We start from the raw sequence: 15,930 nt of genomic DNA, 5'->3' as shown, positions 1-15,930 counted from the left end.
TGGTCCCTGTTGACATTGTACTTACCTCTGACCTAGTTGGTCCCTGTTGACATTGTACTTACCTCTGACCTAGTTGGTCCCTGTTGTCATTGTACTTACCTCTGACCTAGTTGGTTCCTGTTGACATTGTTCTTACCTCTGACCTAGATGGTCCCTGTTGACATTGTACTTACTGGTCCCTGTTGTCATTGTACTTACCTCTGTCCTAGATGGTCCCTGTTGGCATTGTACTTACCTCTGACCTAGGTGGTCCCTGTTGACATTGTACTTACTGGTCCCTGTTGTCATTGTACTTACCTCTGTCCTAGTTGGTCCCTGTTGACATTATACTTACCTCTGACCTAGTTGGTACCTGTTGACATTGTACTTACCTCGGACCTAGAGGGTCCCTGTTGACATTGTACTTACATCTGACCTAGTTGGTCCCTGTTGGCATTGTACTTACCTCTGACCTAGTCGGTCCCTGTTGACATTGTACTTATCTCTGACCTAGTTGGTCCCTGTTGTCATTGTACTTACCTCTGACCTAGCTGGTTCCTGTTGACATTGTTCTTCCCTCTGACCTAGTTTGTCCCTGTTGACATTGTACTTACATCTGACCTAGATGGTCCCTGTTGATATTTTACTTACCTCTGACCTAGATGGTTCCTGTTGACATTGTTCTTCCCTCTGCCCTAGATGGTCCCTGTTGACATTATTCTTACCTCTGACCTAGTTGGTCCTTGTTGACATTGTACTTACCTCTGGGCGGAGTTGGTCCCTGTTGACATTGTTCTTACTTCTGACCTAGTTGGTCCCTGTTGTCATTGTACTTACCTCTGTCCTAGATGGTCCCTGTTGGCATTGTTCTTACCTCTGACCTAGATGGTTCCTGTTGACATTGTACTTACCTTTGACCTAGATGGTCCCTGTTGACATTCTACTTACCTCTGACCTAGTTGGTACCTGTTGACATTGTACTTACCTCTAACCTAGATGATCCTTGTTGACACTGTACTTACCTCTGACCTAGATGGCCCCTGTTGACATTGTACTTACCTCTAACCTAGATGATCCTTGTTGACATTGTACTTACCTCTGTCCTAGATGGTCCCTGTTGACATTTGTCTTACGTCTGACCTAGATGGCCCCTGTTGACATTGTTCTTACCCCTGACCTAGTTGGTCCCTGTTGACATCGTACTTACCTCTGACCTAGTTGGGTCCTGTTGACATTGTTCTTACCTCTGACCTCGTTGGTCCCTGTTGACATTGTACTTCCCTCTGACCTAGATGGTCCCTGTTGGCATTGTTCTTACCTCTGACCTAGTTTGTCCCTGTTGACATTGTACTTACATCTGACCTAGATGGTCCCTGTTGATGTTGTACTTACCTGTAGCCATACTGGTCCCTGTTGATGTTGTACATCTGACCGAGATGGTCCCTGTTGATATTGTCCTTACCTCTGACCTAGAAGGTCCCTGTTGACATTGTACTTACCTTTGACCTAGATGGTCCCTGTTGACAGTGTACTTACCTCTGACCTAGTTGGTACCTGTTGACGTTGTATTTGGTGTTGTGTAAGTCACTGTAATGGTCTAGCAGCTTGTCTGTTGATCGTGCGTCATAAGTGGGATCAGACTTGAGCTTGTCCTCTGGAGAGGTACCTGTTGACATTGTTCTTACCTCTGGCCTAGTTGGTCCCTGTTGACATTATACTTACCTCTGACCTAGTTGGTCGCTGTTGACGTTGTATTTGGTGTTGTATAAGTCATTGTAATGGTCTAGCAGCTTGTCTGTTGATCGTGCGTCATAAGTGGGATCAGACTTGAGCTTGTCCTCTGGAGAGGTACCTGTTGACATTGTTCTTACCTCCGACCTAGATGGTCCCTGTTGACAGTGTACTTACCTCTGACCTAGTTGGATCCTGTTGACATTGTTCTTACCTCTGACCTAGTTTGTCCCTGTTGACATTGTACTTACATCTGACCTAGTTGGTCCCTGTTGTCGTTGTATTTGGTGTTGTATAAGTCACTGTAATGGTCTAGCAGCTTGTCTGTTGACCGTGCGGCATAAGTGGGATCAGACTTGAGCTTGTCCTCTGGAGAGGTACCTGTTGACATTGTTCTTACCTCCGACCTAGTTGGTCCCTGTTGACATCGTACTTACCTCTGACCTAGATGGCCCCTGTTGACATTGTACTTACCTGTGACCTAGATGGTCCCTGTTGACCTTGTACTTACCTCTGACCTAGATGGCCCCTGTTGACATTGTTCTTACCTCTGAACTAGTTGTTCCCTGTTGACATTGTTCTTACCCCTGACCTAGTTGGTCCCTGTTGACGTTGTATTTGGTGTTGTGTAAGTCACTGTAATGGTCTAGCAGCTTGTCTGTTGATCGTGCGGCATAAGTGGGATCAGACTTGAGCTTGTCCTCTGGAGAGGTACCTGTTGACATTGTTCTTACCTCTGACCTAGTTGGTCCTTGTTGACATTGTACTTACCTCTGAACTAGATGGTCCCTGTTGACATTGTGCTTACCTCTTACCTAGATGGTCCCTGTTGACATCGTACTTACCTCTGACCTAGATGGCCCCTGTTGACATTGTACTTACTTCTGACTTAGATGGTCACTGTTGACATTGTTCTTACCTCTGTCCTAGTTGGTCCCTGTTGACATTGGACTTACCTCTGACCTAGTTGGTTCCTGTTGCCATTGTTCTTACCTCTGACCTAGATTGTCCCTGTTGACATTGTACTTACTGGTCCCTGTTGTCATTGTACTTACCTCTGACCTAGAAGGTCCCTGTTGACATTGTACTTACATCTGACCTAGATGGTCCCTGTTGATATTTTACTTACCTCTGACCTAGATGGTCACTGTTGACATTGTTCTTACCTCTGACCTAGTTGGTTCCTGTTGACATTGTTCTTCCCTCTGACCTAGTTTGTCCCTGTTGACATTGTACTTACCTTTGACCTAGATGGTCCCTGTTGACGTTGTTCATACCTCTGACCTAGATGGTCCCTGATGACATTGTACTTACCTCTGACCTAGTTGGTCCCTGTTGACGTTGTATTTGGTGTTGTATAAGTCACTGTAATGGTCTAGCAGCTTGTCTGTTGATCGTGCGGCATAAGTGGGATCAGACTTGAGCTTGTCCTCTGGAGAGGTAGTAGGAACAGTTGTAGTATGTAGTTTTGCGTCAAGCTTTGTATATTGTTTATTTATATCTTAATTATATTAGATGTCTGTCTGGAAAGTTATGGATGATGAATAAATGTCTCGGAATCAACTATTACAGATAATTTCCACGGTTACGCTTTGTTTAGATTTTTATACCACATACTAGGTAACACAAGATTTCTGTGTATTTACTTTTGGGGGAGCAATGAACTCACAAATATAATACAGCAAATAATGAAACAATTTAAAGTACAAATGTACCTCAGACCATTAAATCTTGTATCAGTGATATAGTTTATAAAGATAACAGTGCAAAAGAACGTATCTAGCACTGATTTGTGCTATACAGTAGATAACACTCATGTCACACTTACCCGTTTCTCTTGACTGCAGCCTATCTGGTTTATTGGACATAAGGGCATGTAGTGTAGGTCTGGTTTTCAGGTAGCTCTCCTCCTACAAATCATTTACCCTTAATTACAACACATTTAAAATCTAGTTATTGAACAAATGAGTCCTTCATTCAGTCAAACCTTCAGACAATCTGGGGTTACAGTCCATACAAGAATTACTTGACCATTGACCGTTCCCCATTCTCTTTACCCTTGCAGTAGGGGTCGAAAAGTTTTTTGAAACATCCCTTCCCGTCATGATATGCAGTTATGGTAAATCTCACAACAAAATTTTGAAAAAATCTGAAGTTATCAACCAGACAAGGCCATGATGCATGGAGTGAAAGGAAGGCAGTACATTTCTGAGAACCTCCAAAACATTAACACCTTTTAACCTAGTCATCACTCTGGTGTAAGATAATCTATTCTTGCTTTCCAATATTTTCATTGAACTCACTCCCAAATACCTCTTTACTTACAACTGAATGTGATTCCTCGCCTGGATGTGTGCGCCGAATTAGGGCCTCACCTCGACGTATCAAATCTTCAGTACTGTCAACTGTAAAGTATCAAAGCAGACTGACATGTGGTTCACTTCATTAGGACGTGTGACTCATTTCAATAAAGAGTATGCCTCATCTATGTTGAATGTTTGACTTATCTCATTATAATTAACGTATGTCTGATCTCAGTACAGCACATACAGATTCTGGACGTGATCAAGAGGAATATTTTTTAGAATCAAATTTGCAGGTTTACAGAACAATTAACATGAACCTAATAGCACTTAAATAATAGCAAAATCTATTTGGCATTAGTATCAACATTAAGACACAATGAGGGTCATCACACACAGGAATGTTCTTTAACTTGTAACTGCCACAGCTGACTGTACAGTGTATCTGTACTATACCTTCCAGATATGACTATCATGTGGTTCACTGGTCAGGGCTGAATTGTGTGATCAAAGCTAACTGTCCTATAGCTATAGACTTACGCCTAAAGGAGACAGCTGTGGAGTCCTGTATACCAGGAGAACTCCCCTGACTCTGCTTAAGGTTTCTTCCTTGTGGTGAATCTTTGGGACGACTTGCTGCCACAGGCCTGCAAAAAGGAAATGACTAATAGAGACACACATTTAAACACAGTTTGTAAAAGATGTCATATATATATAACGAATGGCATGTTCAATTAGAAACAAACTCAGTCAAGTATTATTAAAAGGGCTCTAGAAGGGTTAACATTCCTGCACCACATGTGGCATTTGATTTCTTTTGACATCTTCCAACTATTTCAGGAAAGTATGTAGGCCAATAACAACATCAGATGCAGTAAACAAATCTATAATTATGGAAGACTCATTGTTACAAAAAGGTGATGATGAAGACGGTTGATTATTAGGCAGAACTTTCTATAAAATTATATATTTGTAACAGTTTTATTTAATGTAAACTGAATACCGGGAGGAGTGTATTTTACAACAGTTTTGAAACAAGTTTTATAACTAATATTAATCACTCTTGCTGGCTGGGATGCAAGTGCACAGTGGTATTATTGTGGGAGGTAACTAGAGTACCCAGAGAAAACCATGTGATGGGCAGCTGTAGGTGACCAAATACCCATTCACATCTGATCAGGGAATCAACCCTGGTCGTCTTGGTGACAGGAACGATTCCTACTCACTGTGTCACTAGACCACTCTGTCTTCCTCCTCCAGTCAATAGGCAGAGGATTTTGCAGACCTCACTGTGACTCACCTGTCATCCCAATATACTGAAGACAGGTCTGTCCTCCTTCTCCCCTCAGGAGACAGGGGGTCTTGTACACCTCGCTTTAATTCACGTTCCAGTATCTCATCAATCACATCTCGCTCTACAGCATCTGGGTCATCCACATCTTCTTCACCTGCAGCAAAATATTGCAAATTAGTACATTGTTTGTGAACAATTGGTAATCATGAATTTTTGTTGTTGTCAGGACACAATGCTATTACAGGCTCTACTTTATTTTTATGCTTACTACATAAGTATGAACTTATCACACTTATTGGTCATGATCATACTATATAAGTATGAACTTATCACACTTATTGGTCATCATCATACTACATAAGTATGAACTTATCACACTTATTGGTCACGATCATACTACATAAGTATGAACTTATCACACTTATTGGTCATCATCATACTACATAAGTATGAACTTATCACACTTATTGGTCATCATCATACTACATAAGTATGAACTTATCACACTTATTGGTCATCATCATACTACATAAGTATGAACTTATCACACTTATTGGTCATCATCATACTACATAAGTATGAACTTATCACACTTATTGGTCACGATCATACTACATAAGTATGAACTTATCACACTTATTGGTCATCATCATACTACATAAGTATGAACTTATCACACTTATTGGTCATGATCATACTATATAAGTATGAACTTATCACACTTATTGGTCATGATCATACTATATAAGTATGAACTTATCACACTTATTGGTCACGATCATACTACATAAGTATGAACTTATCACACTTATTGGTCATCATCATACTACATAAGTATGAACTTATCACACTTATTGGTCGTGATCATACTACATAAGTATGAACTTATCACACTTATTGGTCGTGATCATACTACATAAGTATGAACTTATCACACTTATTGGTCATGATCATACTATATAAGTATGAACTTATCACACTTATTGGTCATCATCATACTACATAAGTATGAACTTATCACACTTATTGGTCATCATCATACTACATAAGTATGAACTTATCACACTTATTGGTCATGATCATACTATATAAGTATGAACTTATCACACTTATTGGTCATGATCATACTATATAAGTATGAACTTATCACACTTATTGGTCATCATCATACTACATAAGTATGAACTTATCACACTTATTGGTCATGATCATACTATATAAGTATGAACTTATCACACTTATTGGTCATCATCATACTACATAAGTATGAACTTATCACACTTATTGGTCATGATCATACTATATAAGTATGAACTTATCACACTTATTGGTCACGATCATACTACATAAGTATGAACTTATCACACTTATTGGTCATCATCATACTACATAAGTATGAACTTATCACACTTATTGGTCACGATCATACTACATAAGTATGAACTTATCACACTTATTGGTCACGATCATACTACATAAGTATGAACTTATCACACTTATTGGTCATGATCATACTATATAAGTATGAACTTATCACACTTATTGGTCATCATCATACTACATAAGTATGAACTTATCACACTTATTGGTCATGATCATACTATATAAGTATGAACTTATCACACTTATTGGTCATGATCATACTATATAAGTATGAACTTATCACACTTATTGGTCATCATCATACTACATAAGTATGAACTTATCACACTTATTGGTCATGATCATACTATATAAGTATGAACTTATCACACTTATTGGTCATGATCGTACTACATAAGCGTGAACTTATCACACACATCGGTCATGATCGTACTACATAAGTATTAACTTATTACACACATCGGCCATGATCATACTACATAAGTATGAACTTAATACACACATCGGTCATGATCATACTACATAAGTATGAACTTAATACACAAATCGGTCATGATCAAAGTACAATATACACAGGTAACATGACTGTCTGTGGATGTATTTGACCGTTACACACAGTCATCACACACATCGGTCATGACCATAGTACAGTATACACAGGTAACATGACTGTCTGTGGATGTATTTGACCGCTACACACAGTCATCACACACATCGGTCATGATCATAGTACAGTATACACAGGTACCATGACTGTCTGTGGATGTATTTGACCGTTACACACTGCAGTCATCAGTCAACATGCCGTCATTGTCTGTGGATGTGTTTGACCGTTACACACTGATGTCATCAGTCAACATACCGTCATTGTCTTTAGATGTATTAGACCGTTACACACTGCAGTCATCAGTCAACATTCCGTCATTGTCTGTGGATGTGTTTGACCGTTATACACTGCAGTCATCAGTCAACATAGCGTCATTGTCTGTGGATGTGTTTGACCGTTATACGCTGCAGTCATCAGTCAACATACCGTCATTGTGTGTGGATGTATTTGACCGCTACACACTGCAGTCATCAGTCAACACACTGTCATTGTCTGTGGATGTATTTGACCGTTATACACTGCAGTCACCAGTCAACATACCGTCATTGACTGTGGATGTATTTGACCGTTATACACTGCAGTCACCAGTCAACATACCGTCATTGTCTGTGGATGTGTTTGACCGTTACTCACTGCAGTCATCAGTCAACATACCGTCATTATCTGTGGATGTATTTGACCGTTATACACTGCAGTCACCAGTCAACATACCGTCATTGACTGTGGATGTATTTGACCGTTATACACTGCAGTCACCAGTCAACATACCGTCATTGACTGTGGATGTATTTGACCGTTATACACTGCAGTCATCAGTCAACATAGCGTCATTGTCTGTGGATGTGTTTGACCGTTACACACTGATGTCATCAGTCAACATACCGTCATTCTCTGTGGATGTATTTGACCGTTATACACTGCAGTCACCAGTCAACATACCGTCATTGACTGTGGATGTATTTGACCGTTATACACTGCAGTCATAAGTCAACATACCGTCATTGTCTGTGGATGTATTTGGCCGTTATACACTGCAGTCATCAGTCAACATAGCGTCATTGTCTGTGGATGTGTTTGACCGTTATACACTGCAGTCATCAGTCACCATACCGTCATTGTCTGTGGATGTATTTGACAGTTATACACTGCAGTCATCAGTCAACATACCGTCATTATCTGTGGATGTATTTGACCGTTATACACTGCAGTCACCAGTCAACATACCGTCATTGACTGTGGATGTATTTGACCGTTATACACTGCAGTCATCAGTCACCATACCGTCATTGTCTGTGGATGTATTTGACCGCTACATACTGCAGTCATCAGTCAACATACTGTCATTGTCTGTGGATGTATTTGACCGTTATACACTGAAGAAATCAGTCAACATACCGTCATTGTCTGTGGATGTATTTGACAATTATACACTGATGTCATCAGTCAACATACCGTCATTCTCTGTGGATGTATTTGACCGTTATACACTGCAGACATCAGTCAACATACCGTCATTGTCTGTGGATGTATTTGACCGCTACACACTGCAGTCATCAGTCAACATACTGTCATTGTCTGTGGATGTATTTGACCGTTATACACTGCAGTCATCAGTCAACATACTGTCATTGTCTGTGGATGTGTTTGACCGTTACACACTGATGTCATCAGTCAACATACCGTCATTGTCTTTAGATGTATTTGACCGTTACACACTGCAGTCATCAGTCAACATACCGTCATTGTCTGTGGATGCATCACTCTCAATTTTGTTGAGTATGTACTCTAGAAGGCCGCTGAAGATCTCCAGGAAATGGAGGATAGACTCGCGGTCGTGCTCGACTACCTGTCGGCCAGAGATATGTGTAAGGGACGTGTGGAGGACATCACTGGCTAGAGTGTCAATCACAATCTGACAGTTCTGTATCTCATCTTCCTTCGTTAAAGGGTTCCGCACAATGCCTGAGCGAGGGAGAAAAGTAACAAGTTCAGCATCAATTAATCAACAAAACAGTTGATATAAATAGAAATCAATGTGATGATATCATTTAAAGAAACAAGAATAAATTCAATGACTTTTATTTATGTCAATTCATCAGTGATAAGCTACAGGTTATCTCATCTCTGTAGAATTCCTTAAAAGTATATAAGTTACCCAAAAAAGGAATTTAAAATGATGATGACACATGCGTGAATATGTAAAGATACAAGTATAGAATTACCTGCAAGATGCTCCCCACAAAGTCCTTCAAACAAGGACACATAAGTTAAAACATTGAGGTCTTCTACACAACTGATCGGGGTAAAGAGGTTCAGTTGTTCTAAGAGTGTGTTTGTCTGAGACACAATGCCTGAAATAAAAAATAGTTCCATTTTAAAACATTTATATGGAAATCACATCTGTAGCATAGGTTTATGGTAATATAATTTTTCTCCATTAATGTGTTGCATGGATTTAGGAAAATCCCAACTTTAGTCAACAATGTAAAATTCTAAAATTTGAAACAAGAATTTTGTTAAGACTTAAGCTTCCACAAATGTTATTCCTAGGTATATAACATCATGACACTCAACAATTTGTCTGTCTTTTAAATATAAATAATAAGTTGGAATGACATAATTATATATTATATGGTATAAATGCCACAGAAATGATACAGCACAACTAGGTGTTTACAATTGCAATTGAGTCATGTACACAGTAATGCATGGCTCTATGTAAATTTCTATTATTGTATATATACATATCATCAAATACTTACGGCGGTCTTCTTCGTTTAATCTTCGAGACTTGGACGCCATGTTATTTGTATATATATATTCAAATGCAACAATCAAATTTTCACTTGACAAAATAATCTGTCACTCTTGATTGCATCATTTTGTTCTGAAATGATATAATTTTATATAATTATATTAAAGATTTAGATTTTCTAAGCCTGTGATTATACATATAATATGTAATAAAATGGGGATGAAGTTCAATTAAAAATAATATGGTAAGCATTTAGATAAGAAACATAACAAATTGTTATGTTTCTTATCTAAATGCTTACCATATTATTTTTAACAATACAATTTATGTAGTACTAGTATGATACAGACTTTTAAGTACATCTATTGTATTTGTATGGATGACGACAAGTCCTGCTGAAGACAGGACATCGCGATCGACTTCCAGTGCCCAAATTATTCATATTCAACTAGCTAGTTCTGTGGATGTATCATCTGCAAATAACCTGGAGGCCGAATCAAGTACATCAAAAAGAGAAGCGGCCAGAGTATTGAGCCTTGAGGTACACCTGCGTCAATATTACTTAGTTTGCCATTCTGTGTCGTAGGCTACACGAGAGCAGACCATATAATATTACTTGTTATATTAGTTGTAAGAATACTAGACATTGAGCTTTCAATGATGGGGTATGTCTGAATAAGACTGTTAGCCTAATTACGATTGCTTAATCGAAAGTATTATATTTTACAAGGGCAAGCTATTGTGTTGTTCTGGTCCGCTACATTGATAAATCATCACGTTGAGAGCTTGTTAGATTGATATAGGGAGTAATAGGGACCCAAAGTGGTCACGATAACTCAAGGTTAGCAAGAGGAGTTCTGTAGATTGTACAATATCGGTACATGTAGTGCTGCCAGGCTATCATTGTAGTGAGACATCTGCCATACTGATCATTAGCCAGTACAGATCGTGTGGTCATGATCTGTGTATGTATTGTTTGGGCATTGAAAGGTCAGCGAGCGATCAGCTGCGTGTGTATATACATGTTCTGAGCGATTAGTAGCCCAGTAGGAGCGCTCAGCTAGATTATTATAAGGTGTGTTATTGTTCTATACGCATACGTAGTTATTTTGCATTTACTGTTAGGGTTACAGTACATTAATACTGCTTTGTTAACTTATCCCATGTATATATTAACAAGTACAAGACGTGCATGATCACAAGCAGTGATTTCTCGGACAAGAAATGTTGCAGAGCTAGATTAACGTATCTGTATATATTGGCATTTTTACTAGAATATTGTAACACCCCAGTTGGGGTACTGAACAGGACCTGCTGAACAGTAGGTATACTCGCCGGAATCTCCAGTGTGACTGGTTTCACCGTACTTCTGATCAATAATCAGCTAATTTAAACCTGTCATCCGTTCACTAACAATTGTTAGATTATTAACATAAGGTCCACGTCAATGTGCACGTACCTCAATATAATACAACAGCAAAATAAAACATGTGTCAATAGCGAACAACTTGGGCCGACATGTCGCTGTCAGATGTGTCTGCACATGTTTTTCACTCAGCGGTGTTCCGTAAAACACACGGGCGTTCGATGATTGTAACATGGATGCAATAGCGTAAGCAACTGGCTGCCAATATAATGTGTTCAGGAGAGGAATATGATCATTAGTCATTAACCAGTCGATAATTACCTTTCTGCATCTGAAAGAGATAGCCGGATGTTTTCGTTTTCTTGAATATGGCCGCCTCGATGTAAACAATGCACGACACCTAGCGGTGACGTTTTAAAATAAGGGAGGTAAATACAGTAACACGACAGCACTTGCTGTGATTTTCTGTCGTTAGCCGTTAAGGAAATTGCTTGTCATTGATGGCGTCAATTTTGAAATGTTATCATTAAATATGTTTTGCCCATCACAACACATAAACATAACATTATTCATCATTTTTACACAAAATTACGAGTTATCCCTTTAGAACATATATGAATTAAATCGCGATTAAAAGTTCGACACTGTAATTATAAATCAGGTTTTGGTTTTCCCAAAACTTGCCTGTCTAGTCTATTTTAGAAACACTATGTGAGTGTGTGTTTGGGGCGGATATCACAGATTCTGGTAGAGAACTTGAACCACAACATTTGACCGTACACATTTACGAGTCTTTTGACATAAATAAATAAATAAATATACAATATTTGATATATACTTATAGCGCCCTATATATCTAGCTAACATAAGCCACTCTAAAGCGCTTTACAGTACATAGATATACAATTTTATACAGTCAATACAATTAGCACATATATTAACCAATAAAATATTGAGGAATTCGCTGGAGCTGCCTTATCAGGCGCTTACTACTAGCACGGACTTAGATTTCCGTGTTACTAGTCCTATGTCACCTGGCTAATATCTCCCTATGTGTGTATGCCTGTGTGTGTGCTGGAGATGTATTATGCTATTGTTATTAATGTGTAATTAAGCAAATATAAATAAATGCTATTATAATTTTATTATTAATCAATATTCATATTTATTATCCATTATTGATTTGACTAGACTGCCTCATGACCATTAACCTCGTATGACATATAAGATATTGCTTTTGTATCCTGGCATTCATTACATTGCTAAATATTGAGTTATTTAGAACAATATATAAGTATATAGGGTCTGGTTGTGGACAATATAACAATTGATATATACGCTCCTTCGGTAACTGGTGTACCAAACTTACAAGGATATCCGATTTGAATAAAGTAACTGCCAGGAAACCTCTTAAAACCAGACATGATATTAAGAATAAGCTTTCGCAGATCCAAAAAGGATACACAGAATGAACCCATCATAACTTAAAAAAATAATAATAATGCCAACGATTCATTGACAAGAAACAGAAATATTATCCAGCATATATACATTGTTAAGTAAGTGCATAACAAAAATATTTCCTTCCTGTAAGATTTGCCATTCGCCGAATAGCATAAACATTGATACGTCAACTGAACATTTCTTTTAAAATTTTGATTAATACATATATTTATTGAATTGCCTCAACCAAATTCGAGCAGAGGATTAGGCACAAGTTGTATCAACTTATCAACGCCCTTTCCTCTAATACAGTACATATTGATATTTACATGATAGCATTTAACAAGGCATACATAACATATTTTACAATTATCATATTTTACTTAAAACCTGTTGCTGGATTTGATGAAAAGTTGCACGTGTCTGAATACTTCTGCATTGGTATCTACGGAGCTTATCTTTTGAAATAGAGTAGCTCGTGCTGCATTAAAAAGCTTACATTATAAGAAAAAAATGGCCAACAGGAATGTCCAAAACTGGATTATCAACAATCTGAACACGGAACAAATCATTTTTCAAAGAGCTGTACTGACGCCAGAGTTTTGTATGCAATATATTTAATTTGCGTTCGCCAAAATTGCAACACTAGATATAGAAGATTTGAAAGTATTTAAAGACGGTAATGTTCTTATTGTATTGTCTAACGAATTCCAAAGACGGAAACACGATGGCAAAAACAAAAAAAGAGTTGCTTGAGGAAAGTCAGAAAAAAAGGAATATTGTAATCATATTAGTTCCGTAAAATTGTACCGATTGTTGAAGCCTACTGTGTTTGGCAAAAGGGCCGTTAAATAGCTTGGAATTAAATTGTTTTTCATTTTATATAAAAAATTCAACTTTCGCCATTTTCTCCTCTCTGATAGTGTTTCATGAAACATTACTTGTATACGAAGGCAGTCCTGTTATATTTTGAGCCGCCTCTCTTTGTGCTTTCTCTAATTTCTCAGATTCAAAAGCAGCGCAACCATCCCATAATTCACAGGCATATTAGAAAACGGGTAAAATGAAAGATTTATATATTTTTATATGTGAATCTCTTTTCAGCAAGTATTTGAGTTTTCGTAAAACATTTATCTTTAAAAAACATATTTTTTCCCATCAAACATTAAATCCAAGTCATCGTCAATATCGTTTGCATTTGAAATAAAAAGAACGTCCGTTTTTTAGGATTAAAAGATTAATAGATTCTAGGTCCTCGTTGAAAAAAGCAGAATAAAGTAAGGATGTATCATCTGCAAATAAACTGGAGGCTGAATCAAGTACATCAGTAATATCATTAATATATATCGAAAAGAGAAGCGGCCCGAGTATTGGACCTTGAGGTACACCTGCGTCAATATTACCTAGTTCCGAATATGAATTTCCAATTAAAACTTTCTGTTTGCGCTGGTGTAGACATTTTTCGAGCCAATGCAATAATTCCCCTGAAATTCCACATGCTTCCAACTTTGTTCTCATACACGTTTACTCTCCAACCATGTTAGATTGCGAATGTAATGCAATTTTCTGAATTACCACTTCCTCCAATAAAGAACTAGTAAATATGCTGGCTAATTATGTCTTACTGCCTTAGAAGCCAACGAACTTTCCCCAAATATTGTCGAAAATACAAAAGTACTAGACGAAACTACCTTGATTGCTCTTCTTGATCAGCTGTTTACCATATTTAAGTCCACTGAATCAACGAAACTGGTCTACCGGGACAAACTGCAGCAGAAACTATATTGGAGGATTCGTTTTGAGATAAAGTGATCGGTGCAAAGTCAAAAAAGAGCACCCCACCCCTAAAAAAATACAAATCATTCCCAACTTGTATAATTGAAGAAATGTTCAAGGGCGTTCCAAATTTTATTGGCAAGTCGTGAATGTATTAATAGAATCTATCGCTACTGGTTGTGTAAGATAGAGAAATAAGCCTCGTTCTGGACAAAAAAATCTTAGTCCGAGGGTTGAGATTTCTCTATCTTACACAACCAGTAGCGATTGATTATTTTTCTCCCATATCTAACAGTATTTTGATGTGAAATAAAGGTAAACATGGACCCAAAACACATACAGGCAATTTGCTGATGGATTGTTGACGTGACGTCATTGTATTGTTGAAGTGACGTCATGCCATTGTTATGAATAGGGGAATCCCCCCGTCTCAACCCTAGGGCGGAGACAGATAAATCTAGCACCGGCAAAACGGGAGATAAATCTGTCAGGTGTGGGAGAATAATAGAATCATTCACCCCCTTTGGGGTGAGATAGGGGAATCTCAACCCGAGGGGGAAGATTCTTATGTTGCCAAACACTCGGCAATGCCTCGTGTTTGGCAACTTAAGAATCTTTCCCCGAGGGTTGAGATTCCCCTATCTTACCCACAAGGGGGTGAATGATTCTTTTTCTCTTACATGTACCCTGTTTTCCCCAATGTGTATCATATACACAATGTAATGATAACGTTACATGCTAAATTCAGGGTTGACGTGACGTTGATGGATTGTTGACGTGACGTCATTGTATTGTTGCAGTGACGTCATACCATTGTTATAAATAGGGGAATCCCCCCGTCTCAACCCTAGGGCGGAGACAGATAAATCTAGCACCGGCAAAACGGGAGATAAATCTGTCAGGTGTGGGAGAAACTGGAATTAACCATTTTTGTTGGTGCATATTCTTCCCACAATGAAGACATTGAAAACCTTGGTTGAGCAACTCAAGCGGAAAACCACATATAAAATGGAGGAAAATCTTAAAATATCTAGACTCAGATTAATATTCGACACGTGCACAGATACAGGGTGTTGCTTGCGCAACTAGTGGACCGTCCACGAATCCGCCACAGTATTTGTTGTTGTTAATTTGTATCTGTTATCATATAATGGTCTACTACAAGGTCAGCAGCTTGTTGTTCAGATGAAACAGACCTATTTATTAACATTTATCGTGTTTGCTCGCATCTGTTTGCGCAATACATGTTATATAGTTGATTATTGAATACAAACAGTTCAACTGACGCACAAT

General features: G+C 38.3%; 1 protein-coding gene across 3 annotated transcripts in view; it reads right to left on the bottom strand.

Annotated features, from left to right (window-relative positions):
* LOC110448821 (centrosomal protein of 95 kDa-like) overlaps positions 1 to 11,823 on the bottom strand; it is a 23,350-nt gene extending 11,527 nt beyond the window's left edge. For 2 of the 3 annotated variants that reach the window (XM_021495266.1, XM_021495267.1), the window contains exons 1-9: positions 11,740 to 11,823; positions 10,060 to 10,184; positions 9,520 to 9,648; positions 9,035 to 9,259; positions 5,314 to 5,461; positions 4,554 to 4,660; positions 4,036 to 4,115; positions 3,539 to 3,620; positions 3,025 to 3,142 (exon numbers count right to left, since the gene is read on the bottom strand). In XM_021495266.1, the coding sequence (XP_021350941.1) occupies positions 3,025 to 3,142; positions 3,539 to 3,620; positions 4,036 to 4,115; positions 4,554 to 4,660; positions 5,314 to 5,461; positions 9,035 to 9,259; positions 9,520 to 9,648; positions 10,060 to 10,099 (929 nt within the window). In that variant the 5' untranslated portion in view covers positions 10,100 to 10,184; positions 11,740 to 11,823. Of the gene's footprint in view, positions 1 to 3,024; positions 3,143 to 3,538; positions 3,621 to 4,035; positions 4,116 to 4,553; positions 4,661 to 5,313; positions 5,462 to 9,034; positions 9,260 to 9,519; positions 9,649 to 10,059; positions 10,185 to 11,511; positions 11,594 to 11,739 lie in introns of those variants that run through there. The other variant, XM_021495268.1, reaches the window with a different exon arrangement.
* Positions 11,824 to 15,930: the final 4,107 nt, after the last annotated feature.

This window comes from Mizuhopecten yessoensis, unplaced genomic scaffold (assembly GCF_002113885.1).
Source record: "Mizuhopecten yessoensis strain PY_sf001 unplaced genomic scaffold, ASM211388v2 scaffold4359, whole genome shotgun sequence".
In the NCBI taxonomy this organism is placed as follows: Eukaryota; Metazoa; Mollusca; class Bivalvia; order Pectinida; family Pectinidae; genus Mizuhopecten; species Mizuhopecten yessoensis.
The sequence above is the reverse complement of the archived record's forward strand: the minus strand, read 5'-3'. Positions and strand labels throughout refer to the sequence as shown.